The sequence below is a fragment of the Coenobita brevimanus genome, chromosome 112 (assembly GCF_032717465.1).
Source record: "Coenobita brevimanus isolate Jiangsu-jjx chromosome 112, ASM3271746v2, whole genome shotgun sequence".
In the NCBI taxonomy this organism is placed as follows: Eukaryota; Metazoa; Arthropoda; class Malacostraca; order Decapoda; family Coenobitidae; genus Coenobita; species Coenobita brevimanus.
Window position 1 is genome coordinate 1,800,059 of NC_137065.1, and position 15,812 is coordinate 1,815,870.

At 42.2% G+C, this 15,812-nt stretch overlaps 1 protein-coding gene across 1 annotated transcript in view; it reads left to right on the forward strand.

Annotated features, from left to right (window-relative positions):
- The window catches only part of Myo10A (unconventional myosin 10A), a 121,656-nt gene that overhangs the window by 78,965 nt on the left and 26,879 nt on the right, over positions 1-15,812 (forward strand). Inside the window, exons 38-41 of the mRNA XM_080286580.1 lie at positions 263-388; positions 2,240-2,368; positions 2,731-2,837; positions 3,172-3,322. Of these exons, the coding sequence (XP_080142706.1) occupies positions 263-388; positions 2,240-2,368; positions 2,731-2,837; positions 3,172-3,322 (513 nt within the window). The remainder of the gene's footprint in view (positions 1-262; positions 389-2,239; positions 2,369-2,730; positions 2,838-3,171; positions 3,323-15,812) is intronic.

Below are 15,812 nucleotides of genomic sequence, written 5' to 3' on the forward strand. Positions count from 1 at the left end.
AGAACTTCATAAGTCAGGGATGTCTTTCATAATATGGGAAGTTTGACATACAATTATTAGTGTAAACTTGAGGGGAGCGGTAAATAACAATGGAACTTTGATAGGGATTTGTCCGTAGTTTACTGTAGACTTAGTAGCGAAAAAGTATACTTAAACTGACTTAAAAAATATGAATTATAACAAGAACATAGTGTTATTATGTATTTCTTTCTCCTTCCTGTCACTACCACAGCCAACTCTAATGATACATTGTGTTCTGTAGGTGTTCAGTCCGGGTGAGGTGCTCCACGGGAAGGCACTGCAGCTGGTGTTCTGTCAGGTAGTCACAGATGTCTTTGCGGCGTTAACACCCAGGATCACCGCGGAACAACGTGCTCAGATGAGGAAGGTATGTTGGATGTATTTAACTTAATTATATTCCTTGTTTTCCCCTGACAACTGGGTCACTCCCACTATTTGAATACTGTATTGTCCATAATTCATGGTTGCATGAAATTCAATGAGCCTTAATTAAGAGGAAGGAATGAGTCACCTTGGATACTAGTTAAAGTGATCCCCGAGTCTTTCATTAGGTCATCAAGTGAGCTTAAAGGGGTTAGGGATCTTCATCGGGTTAAAACACTGTGCTCTAATTAGGCAGTGGTCAAGTGATTAAAGAAATGATCTTTTGTCTGAAAGAATGTGAGTTCAGTCCCAGGTTGCAACAGGGAACAGTTTGATGAAGTGAATTTCATTAAAACAGACTATCATGATCATCCACATAGCCCACTATTGTCATAAATACACCCCCAGTGATACCATTCCGCTGGTCCTGAATGTGACAGCCCTGTCATGTACTGTGCATGGTTATTAGTGCTTGTGGTGTTGGAAATTGTCTTTGTTGTGTATAATGGCTTGTTAGAATAAAAAGTACCCTAGAGTCGTACTGTGAAACTTATCCTATGAAGTAGCCATGAACTCACAGACAGTGAGGAAGAGGGTACTGGTCTGTGACTGGGAACAGGCTAATGTTTCAGATTCTTATTTGTTTTTTTCATAGTGTATTTTTACCCATCACATTTTTTAGGTGGAAATAAAGATTAGGATATGGTCTCTTGTTGCCCTAATTAAATACTTATGTGAGTCCTTTGGAGTGAAAGTAAGCACAATAGTTTTCAGGTCATCAGGAATGATCCTGTATTTCCTCATGAGGAATTCCTGTACTGGTATTGACCATGGTACAGCTGAAGGCTGGCACTATGCTCAAAGTTTAAACAAGTGCCAAAACCAACTAGTTATTTCTCAGCTGTTGTTGATAACTTTAGAGAAAAGTGCAGTACACAGTAAGATGTCTGTTTGGATATGGATGAAGTTTTTGCATAGCTATTGAGAGTGTTTTTGTGAGAACAAGGTACCTTGGAGGTGACTCTGTAATGACCATCCCAGTCAGATGGTTTCAGAAAGAAGCAAAGCTGTGGAGATAATGAAGTGTACGTTTGAGTATACTTTTAACTGATTATCTGGTCAAGAGGAATGACTGTGAATAGTTACCAGACTTGTAGCCATCCATGACTGTGGGCTGTGGATAGCCATTACCATCTCTTATCTCTATTAATTCAGTTAGTTTTATTCATCCGTCCGTCCATCATCCAATCCTACATTGCCCCATGAGGAGCGTAGGAGCTCGGGGCTAGCCAGTTGGTCCCAACATTTAAGATGAGAGTGACCAGCCTCACTCATCCCTGAGTGGCAATCAACCCCAACCACCTCTTGGATATATACCTGCACCGGCTCAATCTGATTGGAGCATAATAATTACCCACTAAACCACCAGGTTCCAAAATTTGGTTATATGGTTACCACTCAGCGTAGTAAATGGTTTCCTGGTGTACAGGAAACCATTTGGCTTGTCACTCAGTGTAGAGTCACCCACAGGCAGAAGGAAGAGGAAAGAATGAAGGAAAGAAAGACAGAAGAGGGAGTGTAAAGGTACCCATAGGCAGAAGGACAAGGAAAGAATGAAGGAAATCTAAGACAGAAGAGGATGGAAGGAAAGTAGGATGGAGGAGAGGAAAGGGCAGACACCCGACAGCAGCACTACATCGAGTGAGTGGATGGTGAGCGGCCCCACCTATTATTTATTTATTGTTTAAATCTGTGTCCACTTTGATTCAAGTCACTGTGTCTCCTTTTCTCTTGCTGTCACTTTTCTCGTATAATGTTTCTGTTATTGTTCAAGGTACGTTGTTTATATTTTCAGATGCTGGACAGTCGAGGGATCACCCCCAACAACACATTTTCTCAGCACCACAAGAGTTCTATCAAAAGAGAGATAATTGAAGTGGCTAAGTCCTGGCCTTTATACTTTGCTGCCATCTTCCCAATCACTGTGAGTTATAGCATTTTGTTCACAATTTTAGATCTTATTTACTGTACTTTATCTATTAACACTGTCAAGTCATAATGATGAATAATATTGAATTGATGTAATGATGATGGTGATGATAATAACAATAATAATAATAATGACTCCTGGCCACCCAGATTATTAGTGTGAAATATGATGATAATATATAGTTAGAATGATGAAGGTAATAATGATTGCCATCCAGTTCATCAGTGTGATATACAGTATGTTGGTGGTAGTTGTGGAGGTGGTAGTGGTGGATTGTGTCCACCGTTATGAATGTGAAATATGATAGTATTGGATAAATAAAATTAGAATGATGAAAATGGTGATGATGCTCACAGGGGTCAAGGAAGGGTGCCAGTGATGCAGAGCTGCTGGCAGTGTCACACTCAGGAGTTCGACTACTAAGGATGGATCACAGCCACTTCACAATCCTCAGTACCTTCACGTTAGTATCGCTATTTTATTGTGCCTCTCTGGCAGCCATTATAATTTTTTTTAACTTGATGTTGTGGTATATGTTTAATATGGTTAATACTTTTGCTGCCCTGGATACACTTGAATATTTTGTTCAGGGTAAATCAGACTTTTGTATGTATTTATATATTTTTTTGGTAAGGGAAATCTGAGTATGCTAAGGTTTGATCAAGATATTTATCGAGTCTGATTAATAAAATTTCCCTAAGCTAAATATAATTGTCTTGTGGTGGTCTGAATAAAGTATTATATTGCATCCAGAGAAAGAGAGAGAGTTAATAAAGCTTCTGTTTTGCTGTGTGCAGGAGGGTGGAGGAAGCGGAGTGTGGGCGTAGTGGATCTCTGCGACTGTTGGTTGGTGGGGCTGGCCCAGGCACAACCAGGATCATCTTACACACACCTCGTTCTAGACAGGTTGCAGCCATGATTGCTAAGTTCCTCAGCGTCGAAGTGAGAGTGAGTACTGGCTTTGTGTTTCTTGTTGACAGTACTTATGAATCAGATTCTGCTTACTCTCCAATCTTACACCTGGCTGGAAGGAGGTCATAGTCAGAGTTTCACACCATACAGACTTGTTGGTGACTCAAAAAGTTTTCTGAACAGTGCTAGTAACAGTGACATTGTCAGCTGTTCTTTATTGTTTGGTAAAGCTTCAAACTATCACCCTAAAACACTAAAACTGGTTACCATTCAGTTTGGCACCCAGGCTATGACATTTCTCTAGCCAGGGGAAGGATGATAGGTTGAAAAGGAACATGGCTCAGAAGTTTGCAGGTAGTCTTCATTTACTGTATGTCAGTGATGTTCCAGGATATTACAGCTTCCATGAAACTGATACTGTAAATTGAGAGAATCTGACAGACCAGCTTTATAAGTAGTAATGGAGCATTAATTGGCAGTTCTTCTATATTTACTATAGAATTTATCTCAGGAAAAGACCGTCAAGAACTAAACCAGGATAAAGTGAAGGTTCACTAATATTTTTCTTCACTAGGAAGCTTCTCTCTGTTCATATCCCTTACTCTTCCATTCATCCCATTCTCAACTGTGTTGTTTTCCATTTTTTGTGTTATAGTTTTTGTTTTTGTCCGTAGCATTTATGAGATAGTAAGAGATGGAGAAGTACAATATTAGAAATTGTCCAAATAATTCCAGGTAAGTCATATATTAACTCTACATTTTGAAGAATGCATAGTGACCAGAATGACATCCAAGTGATATTGTTTTATTCCTTCACATTGCTTTTGTAATATTAAGATGACAGTGTTGATGATGATGATTATTATTATTTTGATGGGCTGATGATAAAAGATGTGATATGGGGAGTGAGATTAAGAAAAGGGTAAGTGGGTGAGAGAGTGAGGGTGGTTGGTATGAGTAGGATGAAGGTTAGGTGGAGTTCAATGGAAAGAAAGAAGTAATTAGGGGACTGTTGGGAGGGTTTAAGTAAGAAGAAGGAGCAAAGGAAGGGGAAGGATTAGTAGGAGGCAGATGGAGGGAGAGATTGTGAGAGGAGAAAAAATGCTGAGGGAAGTAGGAAGGAGTTTGAGGGAGGAGGATCATGGTGGGGTGAAGGGGGTTGAGAAGAGGCAAGAAATGGTTAGAGAAGTGATGGGGATGCGTGTGGGTTTGGAGAAGAAAGTACGTAGAAATACAGGTACAGTAGTAGGAGGGTTATTGGCATTTTACAAGGTTGTGTGCTGGGATAAGATGGTATGCTTCAGATGTAACTCATGTGTGAGGAAAGGATAAAAAAGAGAAAGAGAATTACTGAGATGTGGTGGATGGGACAGGAATGAAAAGACAGGAAGATATAGATAAATAATAGAAGATCTAATATTGGGGGTAACCACAGATCTAAACAACATTGTGAGAAAAGGATAGAAAACAGGAATTGAGAGAATTGTTGAGTGAGGTGGTGACTGGGGGCATTGTTGAGGGAGAGTGTACGTAGGAAGTAGCCAGTAAATACAGAAAGGTCTCCTATTTATGTGTTACAAATACGAAGGGTAGAAAATGAAGAAGGGAAAGAAGTATTGAGAGTTTTGAATGGAATTGCTAAAAAAGAAGAAAGGAAAGAAGTGTTGAAAGTTGTATATAATGGAGAGAAAAGGACGGAAAGACGCTCTGAGGTGTTGGGTAGAAATTATAGAAAAGAAGACAGGAAAGAAAAATGTTAATAAAAAGAAAAGAAAAAAGAAGAGAGGAAAGAAGTGTTGAGACATGTTGTGGTGAGGTTGGTTGGGGGTGGGATGGGAGATGGGGGGGAAGGAACAATAGAGCAACAATCACTGAATCTTGTGCCTGAGGTTACTTGTGTCCACCACGATCTGCAGAAAAGGATGCAAAGCAATACTAAAGTAACTGAAACCTGAGCACTACTTGAAGAATCAAGACTTAACTGTCAACCCATTTGATGGATTTTGGAATTTTAACCCGTGCAGTATGATGACGACATATTATAGTGACGTACTTTAATCCTGATATGCCATTCACACATAGATTCAACAAACCATGCATCTAGTCACTCATCATTGAAGAAAAAATAAAATTTTGGCTTCATCTCTTAGGTTGTAGCATTCTGACGTGCCTTTATTTAGTCATACATCTATTTTTATTTACTAATCATTCAAGCCTTAAAATTTCCCATCCCTAGCTCTTAGGCTGAACATCCACAAAAAACTTCGTTAGTCATACGTCAATTCATTATTTATTTTTCGATTTCAAAATTTTGAGCTTACCCACAAGAAGTTTCAGTGAGCCATACAGTACATGTAATTATTCATCAGTCAAGCTGACAAATTTTTGAACGTCATCCCACAGGCAGTACTATTTACACCTGTGATTTTCGACTTATATGCAATTTACAGTAAAGTATACTTTCTTGCTTTCATTTTTTTGTATTTAATCCCTTCAGTACGATGACATCGTTTATTCTTGTCCTTCCTGGTCAGGTATCAATACTACAGTATTTCATTGATCTGCTTACTGTAGGTAGTAACTGTTCGTAGTTCATTGTTTTCCTGTCAAAAAACTGTTGACTTGATTAATTTCAGTCTGATTTAGCGATATTTGTTGAACGTAACCCTAGTGGTGGAGGAGGACTGAAGAGGGTAGTGGAGGGAAAGAGAATTGTGTAGATGGAAGGGGAGAGGCCCCAGAGGGTAGGGAAGTGGGTGGAGGGGGGAGGAAGAGGGAGCGTGGTGGAGGAGGAACTTGGCGGTGGAGGGAGGAGTGAAGTGGGAAAGAGGGAGAGAGCTGGATGGGAAAGTTGGAGATGGAGGAGGGAAAGAAGACTGTGGAAGAAGAGTGGAGGTACAGAATGGAGAAGAGAAGATGGGGAAAATGATATGGGGAGAGGGAGAGGGTGGTGGTGAAGGAGATGAGGTGGAGAAAGGTGGATGAAAAGAACGGAGAGGAAGAGAGGGAAAAAATAGTTGGTGGAGGGACAGAATAGGGAAGGGGGATAGGGTGGGGAAGAGAGAGGAGGAGGGAGGAAGAGGGGAGAGAGGTGGGGACAGGATAGTGGAGGGAAAAAAGAGGATGGAGGGAGGAGAGAGGCTGGTGAACGGGAGAGAGGAAGAGGGCAGGAGAGAAGGAAACGAAGAAAAAGTCTCAATCATCCCCTGTAGTATAACCCGCAACAGTCAGTGTTATATCTGGGTCCCTAATTTTATTGCTGGGTTAAGAGGAACAGAGGAGAAACAAACTTTATCCCAGAGTCTGACCGGCATGTGTTTCTATGTACGAACTGGATATATGAATCTGTGCACCACCGACTCGCCCGGGAAAGGGGGGGAGAAGAGGGAGAAAGATGGAGATGGAGGGGGAGAGGGTGGGGGAAGGGAGGAAAATGGTGCTGACGGGAGAGGAGGAAGGGTGGAGGGATAGTGAGAAGGGGGTGGGAAGGCACGGGGAGGGTTGGGGAGGGGTGAGGGTGTATTAGGGTGGGTAAATTGCATATAACACAGCGGAAGAGCAAAATTTTAGCTTATATCACCCCTCCCTTCCACCCCTCCCTTCCCCTCCCCTCCTCCAACTTCCACTCTCTCCACTTCCCTCCCGTCCGTTCCCCTCGCCTACTCTTTCCCCTCCCCTCCCCTCCCCTCACTTACTCCTTCCCCCCTCCCATCCCCTCACTCTTCCCCCCCTCCCATCTCCTCACTCTTCCCCCCCTCCCATCCCCTCACCTACTTTTTCCCCCTTCCCTCCCTTCCCTTACTTTTCCCTCCTCTTCCATCCCCATTCTTACTTTTCTCTCCTCTTCCATCCCCATTCTTACTTTTCTCTCCTCTTCCTTCCCCATTCTTACTTTTCTCTCCCCTCCCATCCCCATTCTTAATCTTCCCTCCCCTCCCCTTCCCTACATTTCCTACTCTTCCCTCCCCTCCCCTCCCCTCCCCTTTACTTCTCTCCCTTCTCCTACACATTTCCTTTCTTTCCTTCACATATTTTCCATCCCCTCCTTGCCCTGGCTCCCCTTTCCCCTCCCCTCCCCTCCCCCTCCTTCCCCATCCCCCTTCCTCGGCCTCCTCCTCTTCTTTCTCTTCTCTCTTCCCCTGACCTCCTCTCACTCTTCCCCAGCCTTCTCCTCTTTTCCTGTTCCCTTGTTTTTTGTTCTTCTTTCCCCTCCCCTTTCTGATCAATCTCCACCCTTCTTCCTCCTCCTGTCTCTCCTCCCTTTCTTCCCCTTCCTTTTCCCCTCTCCCCATTACTCCAGTTTTGCCCCCTTCTCCTCCTCCTTCTGTTCTTCTTCTTCTTCTTCTTCTTCCTCCTCCTCCTCCTCCTCCTCCTCAAGGAAATAGACCATTATACAGTCGTCGCCCTGACCCCCCCCATCCCCTTTCCCCTCCCTCTCTCTTCTTTCGCCTCCTCTCCCCTCTTATCCCTTCACCTTTTCTTATCCTTCTCTTAAATTATTTCCAACTCTCACCCTCTTCCTTTCCCCTCCCCTCCTATGTCCATCCCCTCCTCTCCCTCCATTTCCTTCATTTTTCTTTCTCCCTATTTCACTACCTTACCTATGGTGTCTTCCCTTACCCACCCTTCCCTTTCCCTTCCCCCTTCTCTCCCCCTCCCCGTCCCTTTCCTTCCACTCCCTTCGTACCCTTTTCCTCCCCCTTCCCTCCTTTCCTCCTGTAGGGTGGAGGGGAGAGTGTCATGCTGTAATACTCTTTTCCTGTATTTTTGAAACTACGCATTTTTTTTTTCTTTTTTTTTTTTTAAGACCAGATCACCTCGTTGGAAAAGTTTGTGTCGTCTCTAACCCCCCTCCTCTCTCTCTCTCTCTCTCTCTCTCTCTCTCTCTCTCTCTCAAGGTTTATTCCCCACGACATTTGTAATCCATTGTTATACTCGAATGCATAAAAATAAAACGCTCTTGTATTGTTATAAAAATATTCTTAAAAAATGGCTGAAGAATAGGAATGTGTATTATTATTTTTCTGCAGTGTTCGAACTTGTATATCCTGTTCTTACACAATCATGTATATTCTATTTTTCCTTTACTTGGCTTGTTTTCGTCAATTTAAGAATTTGAATACTAAGTGGCGGTTGTATGAAATTAGATGAGCGTAACTTTCGAGGTAGGAATAAGTCTCCTTGGTTATCAGTCAAATCAGCCCTCCAATCGAATTACACCTAGCTATCATCTGGCATGAAAGGAGTCTGTTTTCCACGCCAGGTTAAAGAAAATGCGCCAAGGCAGACGATTTTATTCACGAGAAAGAAACCGTACGCATTGGAGGATTTAAGTCACTGATTAACCCTTTCAGTGCAGTGTTTGAACTTATACGATTACATATTTATTACCTACAGACGATTTTATTCAGCAGAGAAGCCCTTATGCAGTCAAAAGTTTAAGAGCAGGCCCATTAACCCCTTTAACTGTAGTGTTCGATTTTCTCTCTCTCTCTCTCTCCTAATTAAATTCTTAACAGCATATAATTTTATTCAGCCTAGAGAAATTCTACGCAGGCTTTTCTTTTTTATTTAAAAAATAATAAGACTAGGAAGGAAGCAAGAGTGAAACGCATAATACACTTTCTTCCCAGGGACCTTTAGCAACAATAGGCGAGATAGTTTAGCCTAATTGCTGTAATTAAACCTCATTATCACACCTGGTAGATTTTACGCTAATTACAAGATACAAGGAAACAAAAGGAACACCGGAGAAAGGCGTGGAAGAAAAGTTTGAAGGAAAAATAGAAAAGTGGAGAGAATATCTGTTGACGATGTTTTGAAAATGGCGGCTGCGACCTTGACACTTGCAAACTCATTTTTTTCCCCTCCTCCCCTGGTAACCTTTCTCCCTCCCCACCCTCCTTCCCCCTTCTCCACTTCCTGTCCTCACTTGTTATCCTCTCCTTTTCCTCCTTCCTTCTCGTTTTGGTTCTTCGTCTTCCTCCTCGTGGCCCCCCCCCTCTCTCTCTCTCTCTCTTTTCCTCTCCTTTCTCCCCCTCATCGTCCTCCAGTTTCTCTCCTATCGTTCTTCCTCCATTTCCTTTCATTCTCTCCCTTCTCATACATACCTATATCCTGCCCCCTTCCTCCTTCTCCTCCTCCTCCTCCTGAGTTTCATATTTGCATTCTACCATTTTTTTTTTTTGTTTACATTCTGTCCTTGCTTCCTCATATTCTTCTCTCACACCATTATCTCATTTCCTTTTTACTCCCCCATCTCCTCCATTATCTTCTTTTCCTTGTCTTTCCATCCTCCGTGCTGTATTTCCTGTCCTGCTCACTTACTGTCTTCCTCCTTCACTCCCCCCTCCTCCTCCTCCTCGTAACTTCGTCTCTCCATGATTGCTTTATCCCCTTCCCCCCCTTTTTCCCCTCCGCCTCCTCCTCCTCAGCCACTTCTTATCCCTTCCCCTCCTTATTGAACGGCCTCTTCCTCCTCGTTCACCCACTTGCTCCATTTCGTATCCCCCTTCCTCCCCAGCATTGCACTCCTCTTCCCTTTTCCGCCTCCCTTTCACTTCTCTTGCTTCCTTCCGTTTGTTCACATCCACCTTTTTTCTCTTCATTCTCTCCCTCAAATCTATTTCATTTTTTCCCTCCCTCATTTTTCCTACTTCTTTCGGTGTTACCCCTCTCTCTCTCTCTCTCTCTCTCTCTCTCTCTCTCTCTCTCTCAGATTTATTATTAATCATTGATTACCGGCATTGTCAGTTGTAGCATTCAAGTTTCCGCTTTGGCGCGAAGTTGCGAACGCGTAATCAGTGTCGCTCAAACCACGGTGGAGGTCGGTCGTGTCTTCTCTGTGGCCTCTCATGACGTCACATACCTCTTCGTGCTTGGATCATGCCTCGCTCAGCCCTGACTACACGTTACATTGTCGCCGTGATTAATGCCCAGTGTTAAATGACCGGAAAAACTACGTGCTGTTTCCCGGAGCGTGTTTTGTGGCCAGGGAAAAGGATAATTTTTTTTTTTTTTCCTTGTTGGAGTTTGGCGGTATTTTCAAGTATTGTAACTTTTAGTGCGGCTATTCATGGTTGTATATTGCATCATATTTCTTCTGTAACGTTGCATAATGGACATTCGTTTTTAAGACGTTTTTGGAGGCACATTTCATGAGTATTTAACCCTGTCAGTATGAGGACGCAATCTGTACTCATTTTCAAAACAACGTATTAGCCTCACGAAGTTAAGAAGTACTGCATTATAAAGGCCATGAGGGTAGATTCTATGAGTGGCGTGGAAATGAATGGTGTAGATTTTACGGAGATGACAAAATTGGTGGATGAGAGGCATGTGATGTGATTAAACCCGTGAATACAAAATAAAGGAGGAATACAGCAAATTAAGTGGCACATTGAAGGTGCATGAAGGATGTTTGTGGTGCAGAGGCAGATCAAAAACAGGAAACAAAAAATGCTTATGGGATGGTGGTTATTCATAATGTAAATGAATATACCGGAACGTGAAATGAATGAAAGAATAAGCATGTAAAATGAAAATAAAGTTGAGAGAAGTGTTTGAAGGTAAATGGTTAGTTAAAGAGGAGTAAAAATGAGCAGTTAAGTCACAAACTGAATGTGCATGAGGGAGCATTGTCGAGTGGTGTGTGAATGAGGAAAATGTAGACATAAAGAAAAAGAATACTCATACGTAAAAAAGGTCTAAAATTGAAAAAAGTAACAGATAGATACATAAGGTAGGTAGGTCGATAAGTAGATGGATGAATAGATAGATACTGTGTATAACTAGATAGATCGATAGATAGAATGATGGAAAGCCGAGGAATAAAGCATGAAATATAAGGTGGATGGAAGACTTGTGGTGACTGACGTGCGGTTGGAGAATGACAATGTATATAAACACGGTACAATGGAGTCTTGGACCAGTGCATGGAATTGACACACACACACACACACACACACACACACACACACACACACACACACACACACACACACACACACACACACACACACACACACACACACACACACACACACACACACACACACACACACTCACTCACTCACTCACTCACTCACTCACTCACTCACTCACTCACTCACACACACACACACACACACACACACACACACACACACACACACACACACACACACACACACACACACACACACACTCATACACACGCACACACAAACACACACACACACACTCATACACACACACACACATACACACACACACAGCTCATGTGTTTGATGTCTGTAATTAAACATTTCTCTGATGTAATGCACACAGCTCATGTGTTTGATTTATGTAAACATTTCCATGATGTAATACACACACACACACACACACACACACACACACACACACACACACACACACACACACACACACACACACACACACACACACACACACCTCGAGGGTGGTTAAAGCATTCGACCTGGTACTGTGCGTGTGTGTTATAACAAGGGGAAGACTGGCACCATTTTTTTCCAATATATTACACGTGTGTGTGTGTGTGTGATAACAAAGGGAAGACTGGCACTAGTTTGTTCGATCTCTCTCTCTCTCTCTCTCTCTCTCTCTCAACCCGCTAACCTTGAATAAGAAGCACTGGCATCGGATAAGCGTGTTTCACATAATAATATCGTGACGAGAGGAAGCTTAGCGTAACTGTTTCAATCTGGCTAACCTCCAGACGATTTAGTTCGATCTAGTGTGGTTGTATGTCGTCTATATATTTATTCTAACCTGGCCTAAAATTATCATCTCTGTCTTCACTGCTGAGGTGTATTGCAACACCAGAATATGCTGGTCATGGAGAAGTGCCATGGAAAGGAGGTTGGGCCGTAGCATCGTCCTTTTCAGCCATTGAGCAACGTGAAATATGGTGCAAAAGGACAAAAATCTGGCCAACTTGAGATGAAAATAGTTACAAAGCCTCTACTGTAGAGCAATGGTTCTTAACCAGGGGTATTCATACCCCTCGGGGGTATGGGAATAGTTCTCAAGTTAAAAAAAAAAAAAAAAAAAAAAAAAAAGTTAGTCGAGGTCACTAAAAAACTTGCATGGTTTTGTTTTTTTCGATAAAATTCGTCACCTGCGAGAAGTAAACTTTAATGTGAAACAGGTGAATCAAAGTAATGTAGAATAGTTGTAGCCAGCTTGTGTATTAAATTTGTCATTTGCCGCTTTTCTACGAGTACAAGAAAATAAGTATAATGAAATTCTAAGGATTCTCTTGCCTGCTGTATATAGTTATCAATATGTAAAGTAAAACCAAGCTTTTGACATCAACTGATGCCATATTGGCACCTAATGGGGCAGGTGATGATTTCGACAGAGGCGAAGGGGGTATGGGGACATGTGCGCCATCCATTGGAGGTCTGGACAGAAAAAATGTTAAGAACCCCTGCTGCAGAGGGTGTGTTCATTTACTCCTCATTTTCCTATTATGTTTAACATAACAGGCCTCTTTACCCTTCTGTGTTAACTTGGACCAGATTTTGGTCCTTTTGCAGCTTTATGTCGTGTAGCAGAAAAGATAAGGCTGTACATCCTTGACATAAAACTACGTGACTAGCATCACATTCAGATATTAATCTCGGTATAAATCAGCATTCAGGATGGAGAGATGGGAATTTTACACCAAGTTAGAGTGATTGGAGGATCGCAGTGAAGAGATGGGTGCAATGTATATCTAACCACTCCAGTTCGAAAACCTCTTAGCTAAATACAATTCTCTAGTGGTAGCAAGTGTAAGATAAAAACTATCGTACTGAAGGGCTAAAAGTTGTTTTCCATTAATGCAACTCCATTGTTGCTGCACATTTCACAGATGGTAAGCAAAAAGTTACCCGACTGGTAACAAGTTGATGTGAGTGTAGGAAGTAGTCGGAGGGGGAGAGAGAGGTAGGTAGGTCGGTGAATAGAGATAGATAGATGGATGAATAGGTAGATAGAAGGGTGTTGTTGTTTGCAAACCATAGTGACTACGACTCCGCTAACTTGGGTGATCCGGCCTTTATTCTAATAAAACGCCTTAAAGTCACAGAAGTGTGTGTGCTTTAGTTACATAATGCACAGATGTACGAAGTGTAAGCAAAGGGAGCTTTTCGCGGTAGCATTTTTTTTTTCCCCCCCTTCGTGTATAATTGCAATCATCCAGTCAGTGGCACGCCGGACCCATAGACTCAAGAAAAGACTCGGCACTTCGCGCGTTCGTCATTCCTTCCCCCTTCTCCCCTCCCCCACTCAAAAAAGGGTGTTATGGTAGGTTAACGTAGTTGGTTAGGTATTGGTTGGATTTGATGTGAAAGTTTTTTTTTTTTTTCAACGTTTTGGTTTCATTATCAAAATAATATCATCAGTTACCGAGCGGAGGTGTGACAGTGCCCAGTCTGTTCTCGAGACACTCGATCCTGCAGTGCCCATATGACGGGATGACCAATTATACCCCCAAAAGAAAATGCTTATGGTACCATCACACATGATTGTACAGTATAATGTACCTGTATATACATTATTTATTGTACAATATGATTAAAGTATCTCGGTCCATAGCGAACATTCAATTGACGTTAAAGAAAATGGTATTAGTTTACCAGTTTCGTTAAATTATCTTTACATCTGATATACTGTATATATATATTCGTACGTGTGTGTGTGTGTGTGTGTGTGTGTGTGTGTGTGTCTGTGTGTGTGTGTGGATGTGAGAGAGAGAGAGAGAGAGAGAGAGAGAGAGAGAGAGAGAGAGAGAGAGAGAGAGAGAGATTACGAGTATACTAAAGGTGGTATATGAACAGCTGGTTATACTATGTGACACAGGTGTAGGAGTAACGTGTGGTTGGTGGCGTTATGGTTGTTAGCGACACTTCCGTTCCTAACCTCCACCTCCACCCTCTCTCTCTCTCTCTCTCTCTCTCTCACACACACACACACACACACACACACACACACACACACACACACACACACACACACACACATGCGTACATACATACACAAGGCAGTATCCAAAAATAAGTAAAGCATTAAATATAAAAGTTAAAGATGGATAAAAAAAGCATAACAGCTCTTGCAACAAAACCCGAGTGAAGTGTTGCCATAACCCCGCAGTGATTTGTGTTGCAAGGCGTGTAACAGGAACCAGTGCAACATTGCTGTCAGGTAGCCATAGATCTGTACAGTTTTAACTTTCAATCCAGTGACCTGTTTCTGTATATTCTTGAAGTTAGCTGACTATTTATTGTTATTACTGCTACTTCTACCACCACCACCACTACTACTACTACTACTACTACTGCTACTACCACCACCACCACCACCACCACCACCACCATCATCATCATCATCATCATCATCATCATCATCATCATCATCATCATCATCATCATCACCACCACCACCACCACCACCACCACCACCACCACCACCACTACTACTACTACCACCACCACCACTACTACTACTACTGCTACTACTACTACTTATACATATATACACACTACATATACTGTACATATAGAATTTTAACAGTTATGGACACGGTAACTGCCTCGCTGGGTTCGTAAAGTTATGCGGTATATCCATGTGAAATTCCCCTCTCTCTCTCTCTCTCTCTGCCCCTTCACCGCCTTTCACTGAGGGGGGGGGGTACCTCTGAGCTGTTACTAAGTGTGTCTTATCATGCAAGCTAGGTGTGTGTGTGTGTGTGTGTGTGTGTGTGTGTGTGTGTGGTTTTGTCATCACTTCACAGTCATGGTATGTTGCAATCCATATATTTACTTTTTTTTTTTTTTTAGGTTCAAGCGTTTATATATATTTTTTATATTTAGTCCTGTGGTTTTTGCTTCTTATTTTAGCTACAGTTTTTCTTTCCTTCAGTTTTCCTCCATGCTTTCCGTACGGTTGTGCTTATTTAAAATTGTTTTCGCTTTTTTCTTTTTTTTTACTTCATATTTCTTCGTCCTTTTGCTTTTGTATCTTGCTTTTTTTTTTTTTTTTCCAGTGATTTACTCGTATTTGTGTGTTTTGTTTTTATTTGCACTACCGGTAGCCAAGCTTAGTCTTTTACGTTGCTTTGTCATTGGTGCTTCCTGTTTTGTTTCTCACTTCCCGCGTTGCGAAGCGAGCGTAGTGGTAATGTTTTCAGTTGTGAGGTTGGCCGGCTGGCTTTGTGTGTGGGTCAACAAGATGTCATGAACGGCATGGGCTATCAACATGAAACTTTCAGGGTATCAAGATACGGCCAGAATCTTGGACGAGTTCAAATATGGGCACTCGGGGTCAAGGTCAAGGTCACCAAAGGTCAATTAGTTGACCTTTGGCAGCCTTTTTGGGGACCTTGACCTTGACCCCGAGTGCCCATTTTCGAACTCGTCCAAGATTTTGGCCGTATCTTGATACCTTGATGTTGATGGCTCAAGCCGTTCCTGAGACCTTGTTTACCCACACACAAAACCAGCCAGCCAACCTCACAACTGAAATGAAAACATTACCATTCCAT